Here is a 24,662-nt window from a genome sequence, read left to right as displayed (position 1 = left end):
TTTTGAGGAGCATCAACCTCAATTCCATTTTTACTCTTCAAGGGCGCGTCCTCTTTTTGAGGAGCATCCACTTAGAGGCTACTTTCGAGACTTTGTAAAATCTCACTTCTTCCTTCCAACTTTTCTCCGTTAACCTCCTTTTGCATGATCTCTTCGATATGGCTTACCACAACCTCTTTCACGTTACGGATCCTCTAAACATTCCCCAACGTCAAAACATGGATCTCGGTGGAATGGGTTTCTTCCTCCTCTGAGCCTTCCACAAAATAGATGGCATGAACCTCTCCACTTGGTTTTGTATGAATGTCCTCTGCACCTTCAAATGGAAGACCCTTTTCCTCGTATCTTCTCCTGCGGAATTCCTTAACAGCCTTGTGATAGCAGTCGCGTGACTCGTATTGCGACCCTCTTAGACTGCCTACTCCGTTAGGTGTTGGGAACTTTATCATCAAGTGATGTATCGAGGTTATCACCCTGAACGCCCGTAGCCAAGGTCTGCCTACCAGCACGTTGTGCGCAGAGTCTTGATCCAGCACTTTGAAATCTATCATTTGAGTGACAGATAGAGCTCCTTCCCCAAGTGTGACGGGAAGCCTAACCAAACCCATAACTCTCACTGCTTCTCCAGTAAAGCCATATACGTGTGCATCTTCAAAATACATGTCGCTATCCGAAAAACCCAATTTTTTGTACGTGCTGTAATACAGGATATTCGCAGAGCTCCCGTTGTCCAAAAAGACCCGATGCACGTTCATTGCCCCAATAAGCATAGTTATTACCAGTGCATCATTGTGGGGATGATGTACCCATCTTGACTCTCTCTCCCTGAACATAATATCAGCTGATTCCCCTTTGAATATTTTTGGAGGTCTATCTTCCAAACTTTGAATGTTGTTAAGTGGCGGGTGTCGTGATTCTCTTGTATTTCTTTCCAACGCCCGATTACTATCACCGACAAAGGGGTGTCCTCCAAAAATTGCCCTGATACTACCAGCTCTTTGGAACTTAACCTCCACTGTCTTTTCAGCGTCCTCTTCCCGCGGGGGTTGCCTTTCATCTTTCCCTTTGTCATCATTCCCTCTGCGTCACTTTACCTTGTCAATCCATTCTCCCAGGTATCCCGCCTTAATCAATTCTTCAATTTCATCTTTCAGGTGACGACATTCACGGGTGTCGTGGCTGGTAGACTCATGGTAATCACAATACTTCTTCTTATCTCTACTATGCCATGAAGTCAAACGGTCTGGTTTCTTGAAGATTCCTCTATCCTTATTTACCTCGAAGATATGATCAATTGATGCTGCCAGTGGGGTGTAGTTGCTTACTCTCCTTTCATAGTTCGATGGCGGGATCCATTCTCTCTGCGTGTCCACGGTGTTCATCCTATTAGGGGTTCGGGCATTCCGCCGATAATCCGGACTCACGGATCTATCTCTTCTTTTGGCTCGCCCCTTGGAGTTGGGGATGTTATCATTCTTTTTTGTTTCTGCAAGCAACTGCTCAATCGCTTTAAACGATTCCGCCTGCGTAAGTACATCAGCTAATGACACAGGGTCCTTCCCTTGCAGGTGCTTCCAGAAATCTGTTCCCACACGCAGACCAGCTATAAGAAGTATTTTTAGTGTTTCATCAGTTACGCCCCTCACCAAAGTGGATTCTGCATTGAACCTTTTAAAGTATGAGGTCAAGCTTTCTCCTTCCTTCTGGTTCACATTGGCCAGTGTGGTGACCGGTGGCGTATACTTCACTGCAGCTTAGAACCGAGTTAGAAATAGAGTTTTCATATGTTCCCAAGATTTGATCACACCTGGACCAAGTTTCTGGAACCACTGCTGAGTGTCTTCTCTAAAGGTGGTTGCCAGGAGATGGCATCGAGCCGAATCAGGTACTTGATATACATCCATCTCAATGTTAAAACGCCCCAGAAATTCCACCGGGTCGGAATTCCCGTGAAAATGCAAGTCATTGATTGTATTCCTGTATCCTGCGGGCAACTGCGCTTCCCTCACAATAGCAGCAAAAGGAGAATGAGCTTGTGCAGTCGCCGTTACTCTTTCTCCTTGAAGATGGTTGAGCAACCTCTTAAGATCATTCACATTAAACGTCCCTACTCCAGGAATGGTTTGAATATTAGGTTGTTTGGGGTGCTCCGCGGCTTGTTGTTGTTCCCCTTGATTACCCCCGGGTGTAGCGGTGGATCTCGCCGCCTCTCGCCCTGAGCTGCGGCTGTGGTATGTTACCATCTTGATCTTGAACATTATCCCGCATGCGGGGTTCCTCCTGGCCGCAACGCGGTACTTCCTCATTATTCTGCAACCTTTCTTGAATTCGCATGCCATCCTGGTCATGAGGACGCATCCTGGAACCATTGCCCGTAGCACTGTGGGAAGCTACAGGAACAACGACATGAGCTTCTTCAGTGGAGAGCACTCCATCTCTCCTACCATTGTAGGGTGCCCTTCCATATTTGTATCACATTCTTCCTCGCCCGTTCCTTTGATAGCCTCGGTAGTAATTCCCGAACCTTCCTCGCGGAGGGGCACGCTCGTGCTCGCGGTGCCGCACCCTATCATCCCTTTGATATATAGGAGGCACACGCGTTGTGTCACGGGGCCTCGCTTCTCCAACGTTTCCTTCCTTTTGCCATTCTACCAGCAACATTCTCAAATCGTCATCCTCCAACCTTATGCCAAGCCTTCTTTTTAAGGTTGAAAAATCTCTTCCTTCCCCATCTTGATTCTGAGTATTTTCCGCATGACGACGCTCGTCCATCGTATGCCCAGACCTATGGGGGTGTGGCACGACCTGATTGACAAGACGAGGCATTTCTCTACCGTCAGTGTCCTCATCAACAAGCTCCACAATAGGTTCTACATCATCAGAATATTCCAAGCGCCGTGGAGTGATCCGCGGGTTTTCCCCGCTGGCCTGAGTATCTCCTTCGACTACGGGCGCCTTCCCCACGGCGTGGCCGCGACGGGGAAGACGACGACCCCTCCTCGTCCTGCGACGCTCCACCGTATTCAACCTTGAATGAAAACTATTAAGAGTATCCCCCATGCGGTACAACTGCTCCAAGATATCAGCATTGCTGATGAGAACTGGAGGTGTTCCTCCCACATCCGGAGCTCTCGGTGGATCTGCCATGTTTCTGGGCACGTAGGGTTTATGACGAGTGTAGCCTCCCTCGCCTTCTCCTTCAGATCTGCTGTCATTTCCATCATAAGAACTTCCATCATGATTGTAAGACATCTTTTCCTCCCAAGATTACGATCTTAATCAGCAGCCCCTCCTTCTAGCGCCAATTTGTTGACGGAGGAATCTTGTAACAACAAAGATTCAGGTTTCTCGCCGGAATCAAGATCTATGACGGTGGTTCTTTGTCAGAAAATCAAGCGGTGTGTGGTGGTTTGTCGTTGTTTTAGGCTGAGATTGATCAGAGTAAGTGGTGGCTCCCTTATCAGCTCTCAACTTCTTACCCCTCTCAATGTGCCTATGTACCCTTTATATAGGGATCAAGCCTGACATATTTCTTGTGGAACAAGAAATCTAATAGGCTTAGACTTCTTATCCCTAGGCCCGATAGAAGCCCATCCAGAGTCCGTCTTCCGGTAGCTTTAGAAATGTCCAACTATGAGGCCCAACCGCGAAGGCCCAAAGCTCATCCGTAATCATAGGACTTCACGGATAATGCATCTCCCTACACAAGGATAACACTCCGCTACAACTATCTCCCTTGATTTACGGACGCAGGTATAGCCACGGTTCACCCCAAATGCCAGACACATCCCTGTCCCCCGAATGAGGATAACCCAACAGATAACAAGACAGGTGATCCCAAGCTCTTGGGTGCAAAGTGCAGGATGACTCCAAAGTTCTCCAACGAGGACACCCGTTGAATACAAGAACAGAGTTCCCAAAGCACACACCAATATTAACCCCGCATCCCCAACGAGGACACCCGTTGAGTACAGGAGGAGGCCTTCAATCATCAGGCATACCCTTGGAGGCCTTCAAGATTTTCACGGACATCCCCTCCTTGACCGTTTCAAGGAGGGAATTCTTCAAAGAGTACCTGCAACAAATACGTTAGTAAAGATAACCATCCATTCCTCCTTCCGATGCATACTTTTATCTTGAGGTCACCATTGAGAGTTTATTGACCAAACACAGGACGCGTCCTCAGACATTGGGCGCGCCCTAATTTCCATCAAACCTGTATTGTTTACTCAACAACCGCTTCTTACAGCATGCCATAGTGATAGGACGCGTCCTAAGCTGGACTGACACGTCCTCCAGCTTCCCTTGCCAAAAGACCACATTCGCCAAATACTTTCATCATGGCGGACGCGTCCACAACGCTTGGGCGCGTTCCACCCTAATCATGCATTCCCAAGCTTCCTTATTATCAGACCATCTTTCATAAAACATCTCCTATAAATTGGACGCGTTCTCTATACCTGGACGCGTCCTCACCCTCTACAATGCAATACTGAGTTTGACCGTACTTGATCCGCATTTAGCCCGAGTCAATCCAATGCCAAATTTTGGGTATAACAATAATAAAACAACAGACTCATGCTCACTCACCTCATCAATCTGCCACCTCATTCCATAACTAACTTATTCTGTATATAGATAAATACTCTCGTATATGATTAGATATATATAGAAATATAATAGAGTTTAGCTTGGAGAGTAAGTTTGTACAATTTTATAATATTGCTTGAGTTCAATAATGAAGTTTCATTTCATCTTCTACATTACTTGATATTCTGGTATATCGTTAATCTTACATCAAATTACATGGTATCAGAGCTTCAAAACATTATGAAGATTCAGATATGAAGTTTTCATTCTTGTTTCCGCTGGTTCCGTTGATTTATCACATTTCTGGCTTCGTCAGTCTTCATCTTCTTCCTCGATCTGTAATCATCTGAAATTCAGGTATTTTCTGACCTGAAATTATTATTTTCATCATCACAATCTCTTAATTAATTCTTGTAAGTGATTGATTTAGAGATTACTTCTTAAATCAAATAGAGAATTTCTTGATTGAATCATTCATTCTAATTTATTACAATATTCTGTAACAAACTCGATATCCATGGCTGCTACTCAGAACACGAACTCAAAATGTTATTGATTCTTCTAGTGTCTATTATGTTCATCCTTCAAATGCTAATATAAATCAGTTAGTCTCTGTGAAATTTAATGGCAATGGATATTGTTAGGTAATGAATTACACACAGAGGGGGGGGGTGAATGTGTTTTAGTATTTTTAAGCTTTTCTTGAACTATTTTGGTTGTGAACAAAGTAAATCAAATCTTGTAGTGAAATGTGTTAATGCACAAATTAAACATGCAATAATAAAGAACACAGATCTTTCAAAACTCACTTAATTTTATATTAAAATTAAGATGTTCTGTTACAAAATTTCTAGGCTCTTTATTGATAAAAAGCTTAGCTTCTTTCATGAGAGAATACAAGAGTTTCTGATCTAATTGTTACTTTTAACAAAGGACCAGTGTTAACTATATATCTCAGTTAACTACTGGTTTACACAGTGTATAATAAGACATGCTATTAACTTTAGTAAACTGTCACTAATCATTCCATTTTAGGAAAAGTATATCTTCCATTTCTGGCTTAGCAAATCTTTTCACACTGTGTTAACTTTGATCTTCCTTTGTCAGTAAATCTTTACCATTGATCTTGCACACTCTTCAAGCTGCTTTTTGTAGACTTGTCAATCCAGCTGGTTGGATTGTTTGTTGATTGTAAATCTTGGATATCGAACGGGTCTGTAATTTTGCAGTTTGAGATTTAACCTCGAGATCTCCAGTTTGGTCTATAGAGAACTTGACATCTCGATAAGTATATTGGCTTATCGAGATCTCTAGTACTCCATAGTTAATTTGACTTGTAGAGGTCTCTGAGTTCTCTATAAGAGAATTTGGCTTGTTGAGATCTCTAGTCTTCATATCTTCACTTGACTTATCGATATCTCTGAGTTCTCTAGTGGCTTATTGACTTGTCGATAACTCAGAGTTCTCCAGTCAAATTTGACTTGTCGATAACTTAGAGTTCTCTAGTGAATTTTGGCTTATCGATATCTCTGAGTTCTCTAGTGGAATTTGACTTATCGATAACTCATAGTTCTTTAATGAATGTTGACTTGTCGATAAATCTGAGTTCTCTAGTGAAGAATTGACTTGTCGATATCTCCAATCTTCATGTCTTCAATTTGGCTTGTCGATATCTCTGAGTTCTCTAGTAGCTTTCTTGAGTTCTCTATAAGTCATTCTGGAGTTCTCGAATGACTTTTCTATAACACTAAACTGTCACTTGTAGAGATCTTGACTTAGAATATTTTTCTCAAAACAGATTTATTCAACTCCAAGCTTCTTCATGATTCTTCTGAGGCATGATCTTCTTGATATTCTTCCATATAGAATTCTTAGGCTTGACACTGTTTACAGAAAAATACTCCAGTATTCTCCTTTGACATTTTTACAGACTTTAAATGTTACAAGTACATAATGCAAACTAAGATTACAATACAACTTACTTAGGGTTGTCAATTTGACTTAGTCTTGTTATTGTCCAGGCATGTCTTGTATAACAACCTCCCCCAATTTGTGAGAAGATTGCTTAACATAAATTCATGTCTATTAACAAGACTAACCCCAAGCTATGATGGAAAATAAAGTAGTTACATGAAAATTGACACAATTACAACTTTTATACATTAGAAGATTTACAAAGTTAAAGTAGTTACAAGCATCAGATAAAGACTGTTTTTGCTTCTATTTCTTCTATAAGAACATCCTTTAACTAAAAAAGAATTTTAAGTTCTTCTACAATAGATGTCCCACTTAGAGCTTCTACTAGTTTGATCCTGTCTGCTTTTGGATAACCACGATTTAGTAAATCAATTATAAATCTTGAGAATTTTCCAGCTTTGATGTTCAGAAACTTTCCATCTTTTGAAATTCTACTCATTCGTTTAGCTTTGAGCTCTTTTGATCTTTTCATGAACATTTTAATCTCTTCATCTTATTTTCTTTTTCTTTCCTCATACTCAGCCTCATTTCTTTTTCTTCTTTCTTCCCTTTCAATCAACCACTCGGCCAAAACCCATGCTCTTGTAGCAGTATCCTTGTCTTTTAGCAAGCTTATCACTCTCTTGATTTCTGTGGGAGAGAGAGAACCCATCAAAGTACAGCCAAGGAAAGTGAAGGACCCATCTGTATAATAAATTCTGACTTTTTTTAATGATATAACCCATACTCTAACTATTTCTTCAGCTAATTTTTGAAAATAATCTTCATCTGAGATGCACCAATTTAAGGTTAGAAAGTCATTTTGCTTGAAACAATTCTAGAGAGCCCTTTCAGTGACTTCTACTTTTTCTGTAGGCTTGATTTTTCTAGGTTTCTTCCCAACAGATTTGAAATTGATTTTGAGTGAAGGCTTGTCTATAGGTAAAGTAGTAATTTTCTTGAGACAGGTTTGGTTTGAGGTGATTGGTGTTTTAAAAAAGGTGTTTGCAGTTTGTTTGTACAGAAACTTGGGCTTTGAGGTTTAAGGTGGTTTGATGTTTGAGATAGTTGATCTTGAAGGTTGAGTTGAGGTTTGAGCTAGTTGTGTTTGGATTTTTAGGGTTTGGTGTGGTTCTGAGCCATCATTATTCTTTTTACTTCTCCTCTCACTTCCTCTCTTCTTCTCATCATTCTTCTTTTCTCCACCTTTGCTTCCAGCTGCCTTACTGGATTGACTTGGATTTGAGCCAGAAGATTTTTGATCATCTTTCTTCTGCTCATCATCATCCAAATTATCCTTGCTGATTTGAGTTTTAGGCAAGTTGGATTCAGGATTTCTCAGATATCGTTTCAACAGCTTGATCATCTCCTCATCTTCAAAAGTCTAATTCTTCTTTGATTCTAATTCAGTCTCCAGAATCATGATAAGCTTCTTTTTGGCCATGACACACTATTTAGGGATTTGGAAGTGTTAAAATTGTTTGGTGGTAGGACAGATGTATGATAATCCCTTGCTAGGATATAGATAAGCTTTTGGAAAAGCAGCCACTTGTGCATTATTCAATTCATGTAGCAAGAGAGTATCTTCATGAATCACCACTCTAACTTTGCTTATTAGAATGTCTAACTCAGATGCCCTCCTAGAGATAAGATAATTGAGGGACACCTGCATACACTTATCAACCCCAAAGTCATTTATATTGACCACTATCCTCTTCTTCTGAAAGTTGTCTTTTGTTACCAAGATCACCCTTAGTGAGTTTATTGTCCTGTCCAAGGCTTTCTTGTAAGTGAAGAAATTGTCAATGAGAGAAGCCCTGAGTGCCTTAAACAATTCATCAAATTCCCTTCTTAGACTGGGTCCTTCAGCAGCCCTAATAAGCCTCTCCATATCAATATCTACTTCTTGACTTAAGCTCTTTTCATCATCTTGGACATGTTGAGTAGATGATCTTGATTTTGCTAGCCTAGCCTCTATCTCCCCCTTAGTCTTGTTGGCAGGCATGAGAAGGGGAGTAGGAATTTCAGGACTTATCTGTTCAGGAAGTGATGGTAGAGGGATGTTGAGTTTTCCCATGATGGCTTCCAAAGCAACAGACTTTTGCATTTGAAAGTGCTTGTAAGAGTCCATCAGGGTCTTTATGTCTGTTTGTTGACTTTTGACTGGAGAAGTCAAAGCCTGAACCTGAGTGTGGAGAGATGCATTAGAGGTTTTCAGAGAAGCTACTTGAGTCTTGAGGTCTTGAATGTCTTGTGAAGAGGAGCTTGCAGTAGAGATAACAGTAGATGGTCCAAATGTAGCTTGCACAACTTCTTGAATTTCATCCACGACTAGAGGTGAAGGAGTGTATCTTGCATTATGCATTTGATCCAACTTCCACCTTGTGTCATTGGATTTAGTGATGTGATCTTGAACTACCTTGTGCAAGGCTACAAAGGATTCTTTGAGCTGATTTACACTCTTATCAATCCCATTGAGATCATACCTTGACATTTGTTGTGAGAAGATCTTGAATTAGTTTTTGATCTCAGTTTGAGAGGGGATGATTTGGTCCATCTTTTCCCTGACCATATTCATGACTTTGTCTTGATGTCCATTCAATGTGATTTGAAGTGCTTTTCCAAAGTTATGGAAATCCTTGATTTGAGCCTTGTAGACTTAATTGATGGCATCATACACCTCTTGTGGAGTTAGGGATCTGGCATTGCTTCCCAGAATTGTAATATATTCCTCCCTGAATTTTTCTAACACAACATCCATCTCAATTGTGAGTTCCTTGTCCAACCAAGCATCACATTTAGCATCCTGATCAGCTCCATCAACAATTTTTGCTTGATTATCTTCAACATCAGCCTGGTAGGAAAGCATGATAGCTTGGTAGTCCTGATTTGACATGTTGGATATGAGTAGCTGTTATGAGATTTAAGCAAGGCCTCCAAGTTGATCAACCCTAAGATCTTCAATTGTTGAAGGTTGATTTTCAGTATCTTGGAGCCATTGGGAGATGAGGTGTGATTGAGATATAGAAGGTTGTGAATTAGAACTACCTGTGACTAAAGTCACAGTTTTACTCACAGATTGCTCTGTGGTTTTGACCAGTTGTTGTTCCTCACACAAAGTGGGAACCTCCAATTGAATTGGAGGGGATTTGACTGGGTTACTATCATGTGCACCAGTCTCAAACCCTTGTGTGTCTTGCACCACACTATCACCTGAATGTGTTATACTTGCCTCCCCCATGACAGGATCATTGGCAATTATACGCCTAGCATCAACTGCTAATGCAATTTCTGCTAGGGTTTTGAGGGGAGTTGTTCCTATATGAGGAACCTCGAATTGAATTGGAGAGGATTTAGATAGCTCTCCCTCAGAAGTACTACCCTCAAACCTTACAGTCTGTGAAGATTGATTTTCACATGATGGTGCATTTGTAACATCCATGGGGTCTTCAGTAAAAACTGATGAATCCCCCATATTTTTGATGGTGTCATCAAGGTCTACCCCGACTAGTAGCCTCTCACCATCTGAATGTAGTGTTTGGGTGGTGAACAAGGTTTCTTGAACCAAGTCACTTGATTTAGCTTGAACTTGAGAATTGGATTCAAGTGTTGTAGGTAGAGAAGAAATTTGAGAGATAGAGATTGTTGCTCAGATGTGAGTGTTGGCAGTTCCCCCTGAATGGATGAGGGAGCTTCAAAAGATGTTCCCTCATTATGTGTTCCATCTTTATTTCTCCTACCATACACTTGAATTGCTTCAGGTGCAGGCTGTGCAGACTCTATACAAGGTGCATTGGTGTGAATGCTCTTTTCAATAGACACACCCTGTTGAGAGGATGTACCTAGAGTCTGTTTAGTCCCCAATTTTACAACTACATCCTGTTGGGAGGATACAGAGGTGGCTTGAGTGGTCAGCTCAGATTTCTTACTCTTCTTTGATCTTTTGACCAAGGGTGACTCAGCTTCAGTTTAATTCTCACCACTCTCAATTATAACTATTAAGGTTACCTCGTTTCTCTTCCTTTTACTCACCTCATCCTTTTGAGAAGATGAGGTGGTTGGTTTCCTAGCTACTAATGGTTTTGAAGGAACAAGCTCAACATGGGTAGGTTCCTGTGGGTGTGCCTGTGTTTGTGCTTCCACAGGCTCAGGAACCATTGTTGCACTAAGTTGACTTACACTAGTATTCATGTCTGGCATAGAATAAGGGTAAGTCTTAAATCTTTCAATCATGAAAGGTGTTAACTTAAGACTTACTGGAACCTTATTCTTAGTAAGAAGTGATCCACATAGAATTTTAGATACTTGCTTACAGTTGCCAATTAATGACCTGTTTACTCCTTCTAGCATATTTATGTCATTAACTTTATAGTTTAAAGCTAACATAATAAATCTAGGTAGAAAAAATTCCTTAACTCTTGATTCCAATGACATGGTTAGCCTAGTGTTCAATTCCTCCAGTATGTAGTGTCCTACATTAATCTGTTTGTTGGTGGCCATTGAGTAAACCAGCTCCTGGACAACACTGGATATGTTGTCAAACCCTGACTTCCTACAGGTGAATGCCCTTATCACAGAGTCAAACAGAAATGACCATTCCCTCCTTAGATGTTTCTTGTTCATGCTGGCCAGGTTGATCTTCTCAGAATAATTAATGAAGTCCATGAATTCATACAGCTCATCCTGAGTTGGAGTCTCCACCAGTTTATCAGTAGGAATGCCCAAAGCCTTATTGACATCATCCTCAAGAATCTCTACCTGTTGTCCCTTGATTGTGCAGTGTATCACAATGGTTGCAGCTTGATTCTCATGCAAAAACTATCCTTGTTGTAGATGTGTTCCAGAAATCCTCTAACACATCCAAATACAACACATGATTAGCAGTAAGAGCACCTACAAAGTAGGTCTCAGAAAGGAACTTTACAAAGCACTGGAAAATCTCAGGTGCTTGGGTTGCATCCAGAAATGCAAGGAAGTTAGTCTCCTTGGGGATGAAGGGTACAATATTGTTGCCTGCCATTGATATGAGTATGAAGTTTAGTGGGTAAAAGAAATTATTGAGGAAGAAGTGAAAACGAGAGAGAAATAGGTTTTGGATTGAAAAGTGAGGTCACTTGAGATCTCGAATGTTGTAAGTATGTATATGTATCGAGATGTCTGGGTATTTATAGTAAAAGCAAATGACTTGTCGAGAACTCAAAAATAGACGTTTGGAATTAGTCTATCGAGAAGTCATTTAAAATTACTCTTATAGAGAACTAAAAATTGACTTATCGAAATGTCAAATAAATACCCAGTTTGTCCAGAAATGGACTGAATTAATTCAAACTTTTATTTGAATAAATCAAAATAAAATCAAAATAAATTTGCCAAAAGTATTTTACCAAAATAATTTATCAGATTAAATTATTTCAGTTTTAACTTATTGATAAGTCTAAAAATACCTCTTGTAGAGAACTCTGTAAGTTAATACTTGTAGAGAACTCTACAATGACTTATCGATAAGTCATACTTAAGCTTATCGAGAAGTCAGTAAATTGACTTATCGAGAACTCATTCGAGAAATCTTAAAATGACTTGTCGATATGTCAATTAGACTTATCGAGAACCTAGTTCTCTATAAACTTTTAAACAATTTGAGTATGCCTTGTGTTAATTTTACATATTAAGGATGTAAATTAACAATTTAGCAGTTTACTTAGAATTTTGAAAAATTCCAAGTTAAATATTTGTTTTTGAAAAATAAATATGCAGTGAAATATTTATAATTTATATTTCAATTAATTTTTAATTAAATTAAATTAATTTTGATTTATTAGAAATTAATCTACTGCAACACATTAGCTGAGTTCTTGCCTTAGGATGAAGAATTAAGCATTCCAATTTCACCTACAAGTCTAGTGAAAGTTGCTTCATCCAAATGTTTAGTAAAAATGTCAGCTAATTATTTTTCTGTTGGAACAAAAATGAGCTTAATGGTACCATTTGTAGCATGTTCTCTAATAAAATGGTACCTTACATCAATGTGCTTTGTTTTAGAATGATTAACTGGATTAACTATTATAGATATAACACTAGTATTGTCACACATGATAGGAATTTTGTGTAACACTAGCCCATAATCCATTAGCTGATTTCTAATCCAAAGCACTTGTGCACAACAACTTCCTGCAGCTATATATTCAGCTTCTGATGTAGAAGTTGATACAGATTGTTGTTTCTTGCTATACCAGGATTCAAGTCTTTGTCCAAGAAACTGACAACTTCCACTAGTACTCTTTTGATCAACCCTACATCCAGCAAAATCTGCATCTGTGTAGCCAATAGCTTCAAAACCAGTTTCCTTAGGATACCATAATCCCAAGTTTGGAGTCCCCTTCAAGTATGTGAAAATCCTCTTTACAGCCATCAAATGTGATTCTTTTAAATTGGCTTGAAATCTTGCACATAGACATGTTGCAAACATGATGTCTAGTCTACTTGCAGTTAAGTAAAGCAATGATCCAATTATCCCTCTATAGCTTGAAATATCTACACTTTTGCCCTTTCTATCTTCATCCAACTTTGTTACAGTAGTCATAGGTGTAGATGCAGGTGAACAATCAATCATGCAAAACTTTTTCAATAAATCCTTGATATATTTAGTTTGGCTTATGAAGATCCCATCACTTCTTTGACTAACTTGAAGTCCAAGAAAGTAACTCAGTTCCTCCGTCATGCTCATTTCATATTCACTCTGCATAATCCTGGAGAATCTTTGGCACAACTTCTCATTTGTAGAACCAAAGATGATATCATCCACATAGATCTGAACTAGGATCATATCTTCACCATATTTCTTGTAGAAGAGAGTCTTTTTTATAGTACCTCTAGTAAAACCATGTTTAAGTAGGAATTCTGACAATGTATCATATTAAGCTCTAGGTACCTACTTTAGTCCATATAGAGCCTTGAGTAACTTGTACACAAAATTTGGAAATTCTGGATCTTCAAAGCCAGGTGGTTGTTGCACATAAACCTCTTCTTCTAACTCACCATTTAGGAAGGCACTCTTGACATCCATTTGATACACTTTAAAATTTGAATGTGTAGCAAATGCTAGAAAGATCCTTATTGCTTCAAGTCTTGCAACTGGAGCAAAAGTTTCATCATAATCAATTCCTTCTTCTTGTGAGTAGCCTTTTGCAACCAACCTTGCTTTATTTCTGGTAACTATACCATTTTCATCCATCTTATTTCTGAACACCCATTTTGTTCCAACAATACTTTTGTTCTTTGGTGCATGAACTAACTTCCAAACTTTGTTCCTTTCAAACTGATTAAGCTCCTCTTGCATTGAAGATATCCAATCAGGATCCATTAAAGCTTCTTTAGTTTTTTTAGGCTCTACTTGAGATAAAAAAGCATGCATGTAGGCACTCATTGGCAGTTGCACTTCTATTTCTCACACCAGCAGTAGGATCACCAATAATTGCTTCTCTAGTGTGACTTCTATCCCACATCCTTGTATGAGTTTGTTGACTTGTGCCTTCATCATTCTCTTCATTATTGGTATAACTGCTAGATATTTCTCCTCTTTCTCCCCCTGAGTTTATGCTATCAAATTCAGGTAATTGGGATGAGCTTTCATTTTCATGATTTTCCTATTTACTAGTCTCTTCATTCAACATCTATTGTGTATTGACTTCATCATCACCATCAGAATCACTATCAATATCGAGGTTTTCAAATGCAAGGGCTTCAGCTTCATTTTCATCAAGGCATTCCAAACCTGGACATTTGCCATCATCAAAAGTCATATATGTGCTTTCCATAATCTTCTTTTGATCAATCACATAGACTTTGTAGGCAGTCCTCTCCAATGAATATCTCATAAAAAATTGCTTCAAAAACCTTTGAGTCAAATTTTCCCACATATTCAGAGTTATCTTTTAGAATGTAACACTTGCTTCCAAACACATGAAGATGCTTTACAGTAGGCTTTCTTTTAGACATGATTGAGTAAAGTAATTTTCCATGAGCTTTGTTAATGAGATATTTGTTTTGAGTATAGCATGCAGTGTTAACAGCTTCTTCCCAGAAACTTGTTGGCAGCTTGGTATCTGCAACATTATTCTAGCAGCTTCAACTAATATTATGTTCTTTCTTTCAACTACTCCATTTTATTGAAGTGTTCTAGCAACTGAGAATTTTTCAACGATGCCTTTGCTTTTGCAGAATTCACTCAATGTTGCATTTCTGAATTCTGTTCCATTATCACTTCTCAATCTCTTTACACAGTTGTAATCTTCAGCCTGTTTTTCTATCTTCCTGATGTGCTCAATTATGATGTGTGGAGTTTCATCTTTAGAGTGCATGAACTCTACCCAAGTGTATCTTGAGAAATCATCCACCATCACAAGTGCATATTTGTTTCTTGAAATAGATAAGACATTTACTGGCCCAAACATGTCCATGTGAATAAGATGCAATGGTGCACTTATAGAATTCACAGTTTTTGACTTGTGATTTGATCTTTTCATTTTTCCTTTCTGACAGGCTTCACAGACTTCAACTTGAGCAAACTCCAGTTTAGGCATGTCTCTAACCAACTCCTTTTTTACAAAGGTGTTGATTGCCTTGAAATTTAGGTGAGACAACTTTTTATGCCGAAGCTTGCTTTGTTCTTCTAATGCCTACGTGTAGAAGCAACAAATTTGTAAGGTCCCATAAGAAAGCTATTTTAAGCTAGAAGGGGGGGGGGTTGAATAGCTTAAATACCAATTTAAAAATTATTATGGCATTTTAAAATAATTTATCCCTTTTTAAAACTTTACCGAGTGGTTATGCAGTTTATATGTGCGGAAAATAAAGTGCAAGGAAAGAAAATACCACACGGTGATTTTATCCTGCTTCGCGATGGCGCAACCTCTAATAGATTCGCTCACCCCTACTCCAGTCCCCGAGCTCCTCTCCCGGACTCGGGATTTTCCCTTATAATAAACTCGCTCATTTAGTAGGCAGAGAAGCCTTTACACCCTTACAAGTATTTCTCTTGGTGCGTAACACAAGGGTCACCACCTCAAAATAAATGTATTACCTACACAACTTATCTTAGACAATAACTCCCCGCTATTTCTTCAAAGTTGTTGTAGAGCCTTTGTGTGAACTTGGCTTCCTTAGCTTTCATCGGTCTTGGATCTTAGTGATCCGATCTTGGGTATTTCCTCTTCTTCATGGTGCAAAGACTACTAACTCCCCATTAGTACATCTAGGACTTGGGTCTTAGAACGAGAATCACCTCACGTCACTTCAGCTCACTAAAAAACTAATAAGACAATCCACGAAACAAACCAAGTATAGAAAATATGGTTTGAACTAGTATGTTACTGTACTAGCCCACAAATAGTATAATATTTAAATAATAATATTAAAACTAAATAAGAATAATTGACTTAAGATAATAAATGGTAGTCCAAGTATTTTTATAATTACTCCTTTATAGATTTAAAATGAAGTTATGGAGTAATATGAGAAGTCTTTTATATAAAGCACTTATAGCTTATGACTTCTTTAGTATTCTTCTTCTTTCGATTACATATTTATAAATCGAAGAATACTTTAGTTACAATCTCGGAATTGTAACTTATCCTTTACGCTCGTAGGCTTAATGATTTTAGTATACTAATGTTTTGACACTTATGTGGTCAAAGTATACTTTTAACTTCAAGCACTTGTATAAATTTTATGATTCCTAGCCAAGATCCAAATAAGAGAAGTGCAAGTAATTGGCGTAAGATCGTGCTTTTGAAGTTTAGATGAATAATTATGAGTAGTTTATATATATCAAATAAGAACCCCACGGAACGCAAAAACATGTTAGAAGGGGCTTATACGATATGTCTCGAAAATTGTTTATATACACGATATGTGTTAGCCAAGATCCAATTAAAGAGCGTGAAATTAATTGACTAACTCGTTGATTTGATTCATCTTTAAATAACGGATGATTACGAAGTATTTATAGATCGAGTTATAATCCCATGGAACACTAAAGATGTTAGAAGGGATTAAACTATGCTTCGTAATATTTTATGTGCACGATATTTGTTAGCCAGGATCCAGTTAAGAGCGTGAAAATAATTGGCTAACTCGTGAACTTAATCTGTTTTGATATTTGACAAATTACGAAGAATTTATAGACCGAGTTATAATCCCCCGGAACACTAAAGTTGTTAGAAGGGATTAAACTTTGCTTCGTAATTATTTATGTGCACGAATATTTGTTAGCCAAGATCCAATTGAAGAGCGTGAAACTAATTGGCTAACTCGTGAACTTGTGTCAAATTTAAATCTCACTCTTGGAGATTAAGTACTTATCTTTATAGATCTTCTTGATGAAATGATTTTTTTAAGATCAAGTACTTATTCGAATTCCGAGTTCGAATCTTAGTTCTCTTTATCCTTGAGAACTTTCTTTATAAGAGTCTTGTATTAGAGCTTAAGATGAAGTAGAGAAATTAAGTACAAAGCTCAAATAAAAGGAACTCAAATAAGAAGCTAAAAGTTACCACTTGTGAAGAACGGTCGGAAAAGTTCGCCGGAGGTTCGGCCGGATTTTGGCACTTTGGTCGAACTTGGGCAGCCCTTCGGGAGGCCGGGAAGTGGTAGTGGATGAGCTCACTTGGTGGGATAAATCTTGGTGGGGTGAAGATAAGCTTGGGTTTCAAAAACCTTGTATATATGTAAGTATATAGAAGAGATAGATGGTTTTTGAGAAGAAGTGTGTGTATAGAATTTGAAAGAGATGAAAAGAAGCACTTCTTGAAAAAATCTCAGCAACTTTTTGGCTCTTTAGATTGGAGAAAATGGGTTGGGTGTGGGTTTATTTATAGGAGGAGTTGGGTGGATTGAATGGTGGAGATTTGAGGAAAATGGATGGTGGATGGTGTATGTCACATGGATTGATGACTTGGCTAGTAGCTTGTGTTTCTTTGACATAGCCATATAAGAAAAACAACTTTATGGGTTCAAAATCTCAGCTGAGATATTTGAATATATATATATATATATATATATATATATTTTTTCCTTTTCTTTTAATCATTGTTTAATCACTTATTAAGGATTAAACACCATTAATTATGACCACCTTGAAAACTCCTAAATAAATATCATAAAAATATGATATATAATTAAATAATATAAAATTATGTCATGCAAGTTTTGGTCAACCTTGGTCAATGGTAACTAGGTCAACTGTGGGACCAATTGCCTCGATTTTTGTGCCCGGACAAAAATTCTCTGAATGCTACGAAATTTTTACCATACTTAGAAAATACCATTTAAATGATCAATACCAAATTTCAAGTCATTCTAGCATGTGAAAGTATTTTATCGAAAAATAAAATTGTTCTGTCAGCCTTTCTTCCGAGTGAAAATATCATTGGTCTTGAAATAAAGGAGATAGTTCTTTTGACCAAAGTTTTGGCTTGTTAGATATATTTGAGATGTCATGTCTAATCTGATTTGTGTTTAGTTTTTAGAACTTAACAACAGGACTTATCAGGACTTACTGGAAATCGGAACGTACTGAAGTCAGAACTTAATATCTGAACTTAAGGCGTCAGAAAATATATATCAGGACTTAAGTGCGGGAAGACTTCAAATAAGGAATGCGGCTGATTTATAGGAGAAGATCTGGACTAAAAAAAAAGAAGGTATGCATGAAGAGTTAGAGGAATAGAAGACTTGTAGAAGATATCCGATTGATATATTTTAGGAGATAGAATTATATTTCATATCAATTAGAAAATATCTTGTAACTGTGTACTATATAAACACAGCTTAGGGTTTACACTATATGTGTTATCATTATCGAGAAGATTATACATTGTAACCTAGCAGCTCTTAGTGATATTGTTCATCACTGAGAGAGAACAACAGTTCTATTGTAACAGAGTTTATTTGAATATACTTGATCTTTGTTACATACTTATGTTGAAATCGATTTAATTTTATAAACACTATATTCAACCCCCTTCTATAGTGTTGTGTGACCTAACAAGTGGTATCAGAGCTTTTCTATTAACAAACATACATTAAAGATCCAAATAACAATAATTTCTGAAGAAACACAAACCTCAACTAAGCCCACCAAAACTCAAGAAACTCAGAACACTCAAACCCACAATCGATATGAGACAATTAGGGTTCCCATACTGAGACCATCTGAGTATCCCATATGGAAAGTGAAGATGGCTATGTTTCTGAAAGCTACAGATCCAGAGTAGCTTGATAGAATTAATGAAGTACCATATAAGCCTACTAAGCTCTTTGTTGCAGTTATTGATCAACCAGCAAATACCATACCAAAGGAGAGAGGTAAATACATACCTGAAGATATCTCATCTATTGCCAAGTAAGCAAGGGTAAGGCATTTACTGCATACTGCAATTGATAATGTCATGTCATACAGTAATTGGATGCAAGACTGCAAAGGAGATATGAGATGCTTTGGAGACAAGATGCCAGGGAACTGATGCAATCAAAAAGAACAGGAGGACTATACTCACTCAAGAGTATGAGCATTTGACTCAAAAGCTGATGAGTCATTAACTGATTTATATGACAGGTTTGTCAAACTCTTGAATGATCTGTCACTGGTGGACAAGGAATATGATTTTGAAGATTCAAATCTAAAATTCCTTTTAGCTCTTCCTGAAAATTGGGATTTGAAGTCTACTACAATAAGATACAACTATGACCTTACTGAAACTACTCTTGATGGAATTTATAATATGCTCAAGACTTATGAACTAGAGATGGATCAAAGGAGCAAGAGGCATGGAAGAAAGTCAAGGACAGTTGCTCTTAAAGCTGAGGAGGAGTCTCCTAAAGTTGTTATCTCAAAGAAGGGTAAATGAAAGGCTCTCATCATAAAGTCTGATTCATAGTCATCATATTCAGATGATGATGATTCAGAAACTGAAAGTTTATCTGAAGTTGATGTTGATGCAGAGATGATGTAACTGTGTGCTCTTATGGTGAAGGGTATCACAAAGATAGCCTACAAGAAATTCAGAAAGGGCAAGAAGTTTTCCAGGAAAGGTGGAAGTTCTGATAAGAAAGGGTTCAGAAAGTCTGAAGGCAAAGGAGAAAAGTCTGACAGAGGAGACAACTCAAATGTCAAATGCTAGAATTATAGTGAAAGAGGCCACATATCTCCTGACTGCAAGAAAGGAAAAAGTGATAAAGGCAAGGCACTTGTCACAAAGAAGAAAAGCTGGACAGACACTTCAGATTCTGAAGATGAGGTGAACTATGCCTTGATGGCAAATGTTGATAGCAGTACTGACACTGCTGAATTGAAGGTACCTCAAACAACCTTTGCTTTTCATACTGATGATATTACTGAGTTGAGATTATACCTTAAAACCATGTTCATTGGTTTTAGAGATCAGACTTTAACATGTGTAAGATTAACATCTGAAAGTCTTGCTCTTAAAAATAGAAATGACTATTTAGAAAAGGAGTTAGTTTTTCTTCATCATCAAACTAAGAAAGAAAGAGATGAGGCTTTGTATTTTAGAGATGAAGTGCTAAAATTAAATGAATCTCTAAAAACTGATTTAGAAAAGGAAAGAGAGATCATCAGAACTTGGACTAACTCTGGCAGAACAACTCAGAATTTACTAAGTAGTGGAAACTGGAAAGAGGGCTTAGGTTATGGAGATGATAAAAGTGAGAAAAGAACTGTTCAAATTGAGCCAATTATTGTTAAACAGACTGCTAAGCCAAAGGTAAATCCTGTTAAATTTGTAGCAAAAACTGTTATGTCTGATTCTGAAAAGATAAAAGATTCTAAGACAGAAGTAAAAGAAAAGTCAACTTCTGACAAATTGGAACAGGATAAACTAGCTGAAGTAAACATAGGCTTAATGACTAAGAAGCAGCTTAAGCATAAGCTGAAAGAGATTAGAAATGTGAACAAGGTAAAGGAAGCTAGGAAAAATAGGAATGGAAAGGAAAGTATGAATAAAAGCAATAATTATATTCCTGTTCCTAATGCTCCTATAAAGAAATATTACAACAGTGGAAACTCTAACCATATTGCTTCTTTTTGCAGGAAAAATAAAGATATAAACTCTTTACCTCCTAAATCAGGAGTTAAGAGTCAGTCTGTTAGGTTTAAACCATAAAATCCTTATTTTCATTGTGGTAGTTTATGGAATTCCATTTATACTTGTAAGGAATATTATAGTTTGTACTATGATTATTATCAAATAAAACCTTCTTTGAACAAAGTCAGTGTAATTCCTTCTAGTGTAAGTTCTGATGCAAAGTCTGATAAACAACATGTTAGCATAAACTCTGAAATTAAATCTACTGCAAATGCTAACAAACTTAAAAAGGCCAAAGGATCCAAGCAAGTCTGGGTCCTTAAAACTAACAAATAGTGGTCTTTGTGATTGCAGGGCAACGGGAAAAACATCCTAGTTCTTGACAGTGGATGTTCAGGACATATGACTGGAATAAAGCCCTGTTATCAGACTTTGTGGAGAAAGCTGGCCTAGGAGTTTCTTATGGAGATGGCAACATGGAAAAAACTTTAGGATATGACAATATCAATCTTGGGAATGTCATCATTGAATCAGTAGCTCTTGTCTTAGGACTGAAACACAATCTGCTAAGTGTGAGTCAAATCTGTGACAGAGGTTATCATGTGGATTTCTTTGAATAACATTGTGAAGTTGTAAGTAATTGTATAGGCAAAGTGGTTCTGAAAGGTTACATGCATGGTAACATATATGAAGCCAGACTTTCAACAAACTCTGATGGTTCTGCAATCTGTTTGTTGAGTAGAGCATCAATTGAAGAAAGCTGGAATTGACATAAGAGACTCTCTCATTTAAATTTCAACAACATAAATGAGCTAGTAAAGAAAGATCTTGTGAGAGGACTGCCAAAATCAGTATTTGCTCCCGATGGCCTTTGTGATTCATGTCAAAAGGCAAAAAAAAAAGAAAATCTTCATTCAAGAGCAAAACTGAATCCTCAATTCTTGAGCCTTATCACTTACTGCATGTTGATCTATTTGGTCCAGTCAATGTCATGTCAATTAAAAGGAAGAAATATGACATGGTTATAGTGGATGAGTTCAGAAGATACACTTGGGTGTATTTTTTGCACAAGAAGAATGAAACTGCATCTACTCTAACTGATCATGTCAGACAGCTGGATAGATTGGTCAAAGATTCTGTTAAAATCATGAGAAGTGATAATGACACCGAGTTCAAGAATTCAGTCATGGAAGAGTTCTGCAAAGAGCATGGAATAAAGCAGGAATTTTCTACACCTGAAACTCCACATCAAAATGGAGTTGTAGAAAGAAAGAACAGGACTCTCATTGAAGCTGCACGAACTATGCTTGATGAAGCAAAGCTACCAACCTACTTTTGGGCTGAAGCTGTGCAGACTGCTTGTTTTACACAGAATGCTACACTCATAAACAAGCATGGAAAAACACCATATGAGATGGTGAAGAAAAAGAAGCTAAATATGAAATACTTTCATGTATTTGGATGTAAGTGTTTTATTCTTAAGACTCATCCTGAACAGCTGTCAAAATTTGATCTAAAAGCTGATGAAGGAATTTTTGTTGGATATCCACTTTCCACAAAAGCCTTTAGAGTCTACAATTTAAGAACAAGGGTTGTCATGGGATCTATCAATGTATCTTTTGATGATAAGAAGATTACTGGACTTGAAGATTTCAATGATCATGATCAGCTGAGATTTGAAAAGAAGATTTAAGTTCTGATTCTGTAAATTCCGATGGCTTAAATTCTGATCCTGTAAATTCTGACGGGTTAAATTCTGATGTCATTGAAACTGTGGTAACTACTTCAAGGGAAAATGCACCTGTTCAGGGGGAGCAAGCTGAAAAGCCTACCAAAACTCAAGACTCTCAAGAAGCATCAGAACCTGTCACTGGCTCTTCAAATTCTGATTCATCAAGTTCTGATGAGCCAAATTCTGATAATTTTGGAAACTCTGATTCTTCAAATCCTGAAGGATCCAACTCAAATTCTGAAGTCTCAGAGAGCATAACTATAGGGGGAGCATCAGAAAATGTTGATGGAGACAACATGGATCATGGGGGAGGATCCAGTTCTAGAGAACAACTTCCATCTGCAAGGAAGTGGACTAAAGCACATACACCTGACTTATTAATTGGGTATCCTAAAGCAGGTGTCAGAACTAGAACTGCAACATCAAATGAATGTCTCTATCATTCCTTTCTATCTCAGATTGAACCAAAGAAAGTGGAAGAAGCTCTTCAAGATGCTGATTGGGTGCAAGCAATGCAGGAAGAATTAAATGAATTTGAAAGAAATAAAGTCTAGACGTTAGTGCCAATACCAAAGAACAGATCCATTGTTGGCACAAAATGGGTGTTCAGAAACAAAACTGACAATGATGGCATAATTACAAGAAACAAAGCAAGACTGGTTGCTAAAGGCTACTCTCAACATGAGGGTATTGATTATGATGAAACATTTGCACCAGTTGCTAGATTGGAAGCCATAAGAATCTTTTTGGCTTATGATGCTCACAAGAATTTTAAAGTCTTTCAAATGGATGTGAAAAGTGCTTTTCTCAATGGAGAATTGGAAGAAGAGGTATATGTTGAACAACCTCCGGGATTTGTAGATCCAAAATTTCCTAATCATGTCTACAGACTTGATAAAGCACTTTATGGCCTTAAGCAAGCTCCAAGAGCATGGTATGAGATTTTAGCTCAATTCCTTCTGGAAAGTGGATTTCGCAGAGGCACAATTGATAAAACACTATTCTACCTCAACCATGGAAAGGACTTACTTTTGATACAGATATATGTTGATGATATCATCTTTGGTTTTACAAATGACAAACTCTGTGAAAGCTTTGCAAAGATAATGCAGTCAAGATATCAAATGAGTATGATGGGAGAACTTAGCTATTTTCTGGGACTTCAATTCAAAAAAAATGAAGAAGGTACTTTCATAAATCAATCTAAGTATTCCAGAGATTTACTCAAGAAATTTGGAATGCAAGATTGTTCAACTGGATCCACTCCCATAGCCACTGTAACCAAGTTAGATAAATATACTGGAGCATCAGTAGATATTACTAACTACAGAGGTATGATTGGCTTTTTACTCTATTTAACTGTTAGTAGACCTGATATCATGTATGCTACCTGTCTATGTGCAAGATTTCAGGCTGATCCAAGAGAACCTCATCTAATAGCAGTGAAAAGAATTTTCAAGTACCTCAAGGGTACAGCTGATCTAGGATTGTGGTATCCTAGAGAATCAGATTTTAAGCTAATAGGTTACTCAGATGCAGATTTTGCAGGATGCAAAATAGACAGGAAAAGCACTAGTGGAAGTTGCCAATTTCTTGGAGGCGGATTGGTTTCTTGGTTTAGCAAGAAACAGAAATCAATTTCCACATCAACTGCAGAAGCAGAATTGTTAGTCCCTTAACAATATAGCAAGAATTACAAAAGGGGGGTTGAATGAAATTCTTGAACCTTTTTCTCGAAAATAAGAATGTTCAACTCGAATATAGATATAATGTTTTGATTAGCACAATGCGGAATAGAAACTTAATTGAATCAAAACACAAGTAATTAAAAACAAGAGTCTTTAAAAACTTTCTGGTGGATTTAAACAATTCCACCAGAGATATATATTATATATCGAGAGGACTATGTGTGCAAGAATGCTCACATCTACTTACAAATTGAACTACTGAAAATACAGGGAAATGCTAATAATTCTGCTTACAAAGATTTCTCTGTTTTGTGTACCTCGGCTCACTTTTTCTATTTGCTACATTCTTGGTTTATATATCACCAAGATTACAAAGTCACAAAGACTGAACAAATATAAAAACTATCAGTCTTAAGCTTTGCTGCTTTTCATCCTCTATTATCCGGTTAATGTGCTTCCACAGTAGATTTGTATACATCTCGACGGCTGTGCTCAGCTTTCACTATTCAACTGCTGTTTGAATTCTTTATTAGTTGAGTACATGATCATTCGGCGGGTTGTTGATCATCCGTCGGTTGCTTTGTAGGTTATCCG

At 37.7% G+C, this 24,662-nt stretch overlaps 1 protein-coding gene across 1 annotated transcript; it reads right to left on the bottom strand.

Annotated features, from left to right (window-relative positions):
• Nucleotides 1–194: 194 nt before the first annotated feature.
• Nucleotides 195–2,306, bottom strand: LOC141714133 (uncharacterized). Its single transcript, XM_074517671.1, has 3 exons — nucleotides 1,808–2,306; nucleotides 1,207–1,747; nucleotides 195–1,080 (listed from the first exon to the last, which is right to left on the bottom strand). The coding sequence occupies exons 1-3, from the start codon at nucleotides 2,304–2,306 to the stop codon at nucleotides 195–197; spliced, it is 1,926 nt and encodes a 641-aa protein (XP_074373772.1).
• Between the last annotated feature and the right edge of the window lie 22,356 nt (nucleotides 2,307–24,662).

The sequence above is a fragment of the Apium graveolens genome, chromosome 3, assembly GCF_009905375.1.
Source record: "Apium graveolens cultivar Ventura chromosome 3, ASM990537v1, whole genome shotgun sequence".
In the NCBI taxonomy this organism is placed as follows: Eukaryota; Viridiplantae; Streptophyta; class Magnoliopsida; order Apiales; family Apiaceae; genus Apium; species Apium graveolens.
This window is presented reverse-complemented; position numbering and strand designations above follow the sequence as displayed.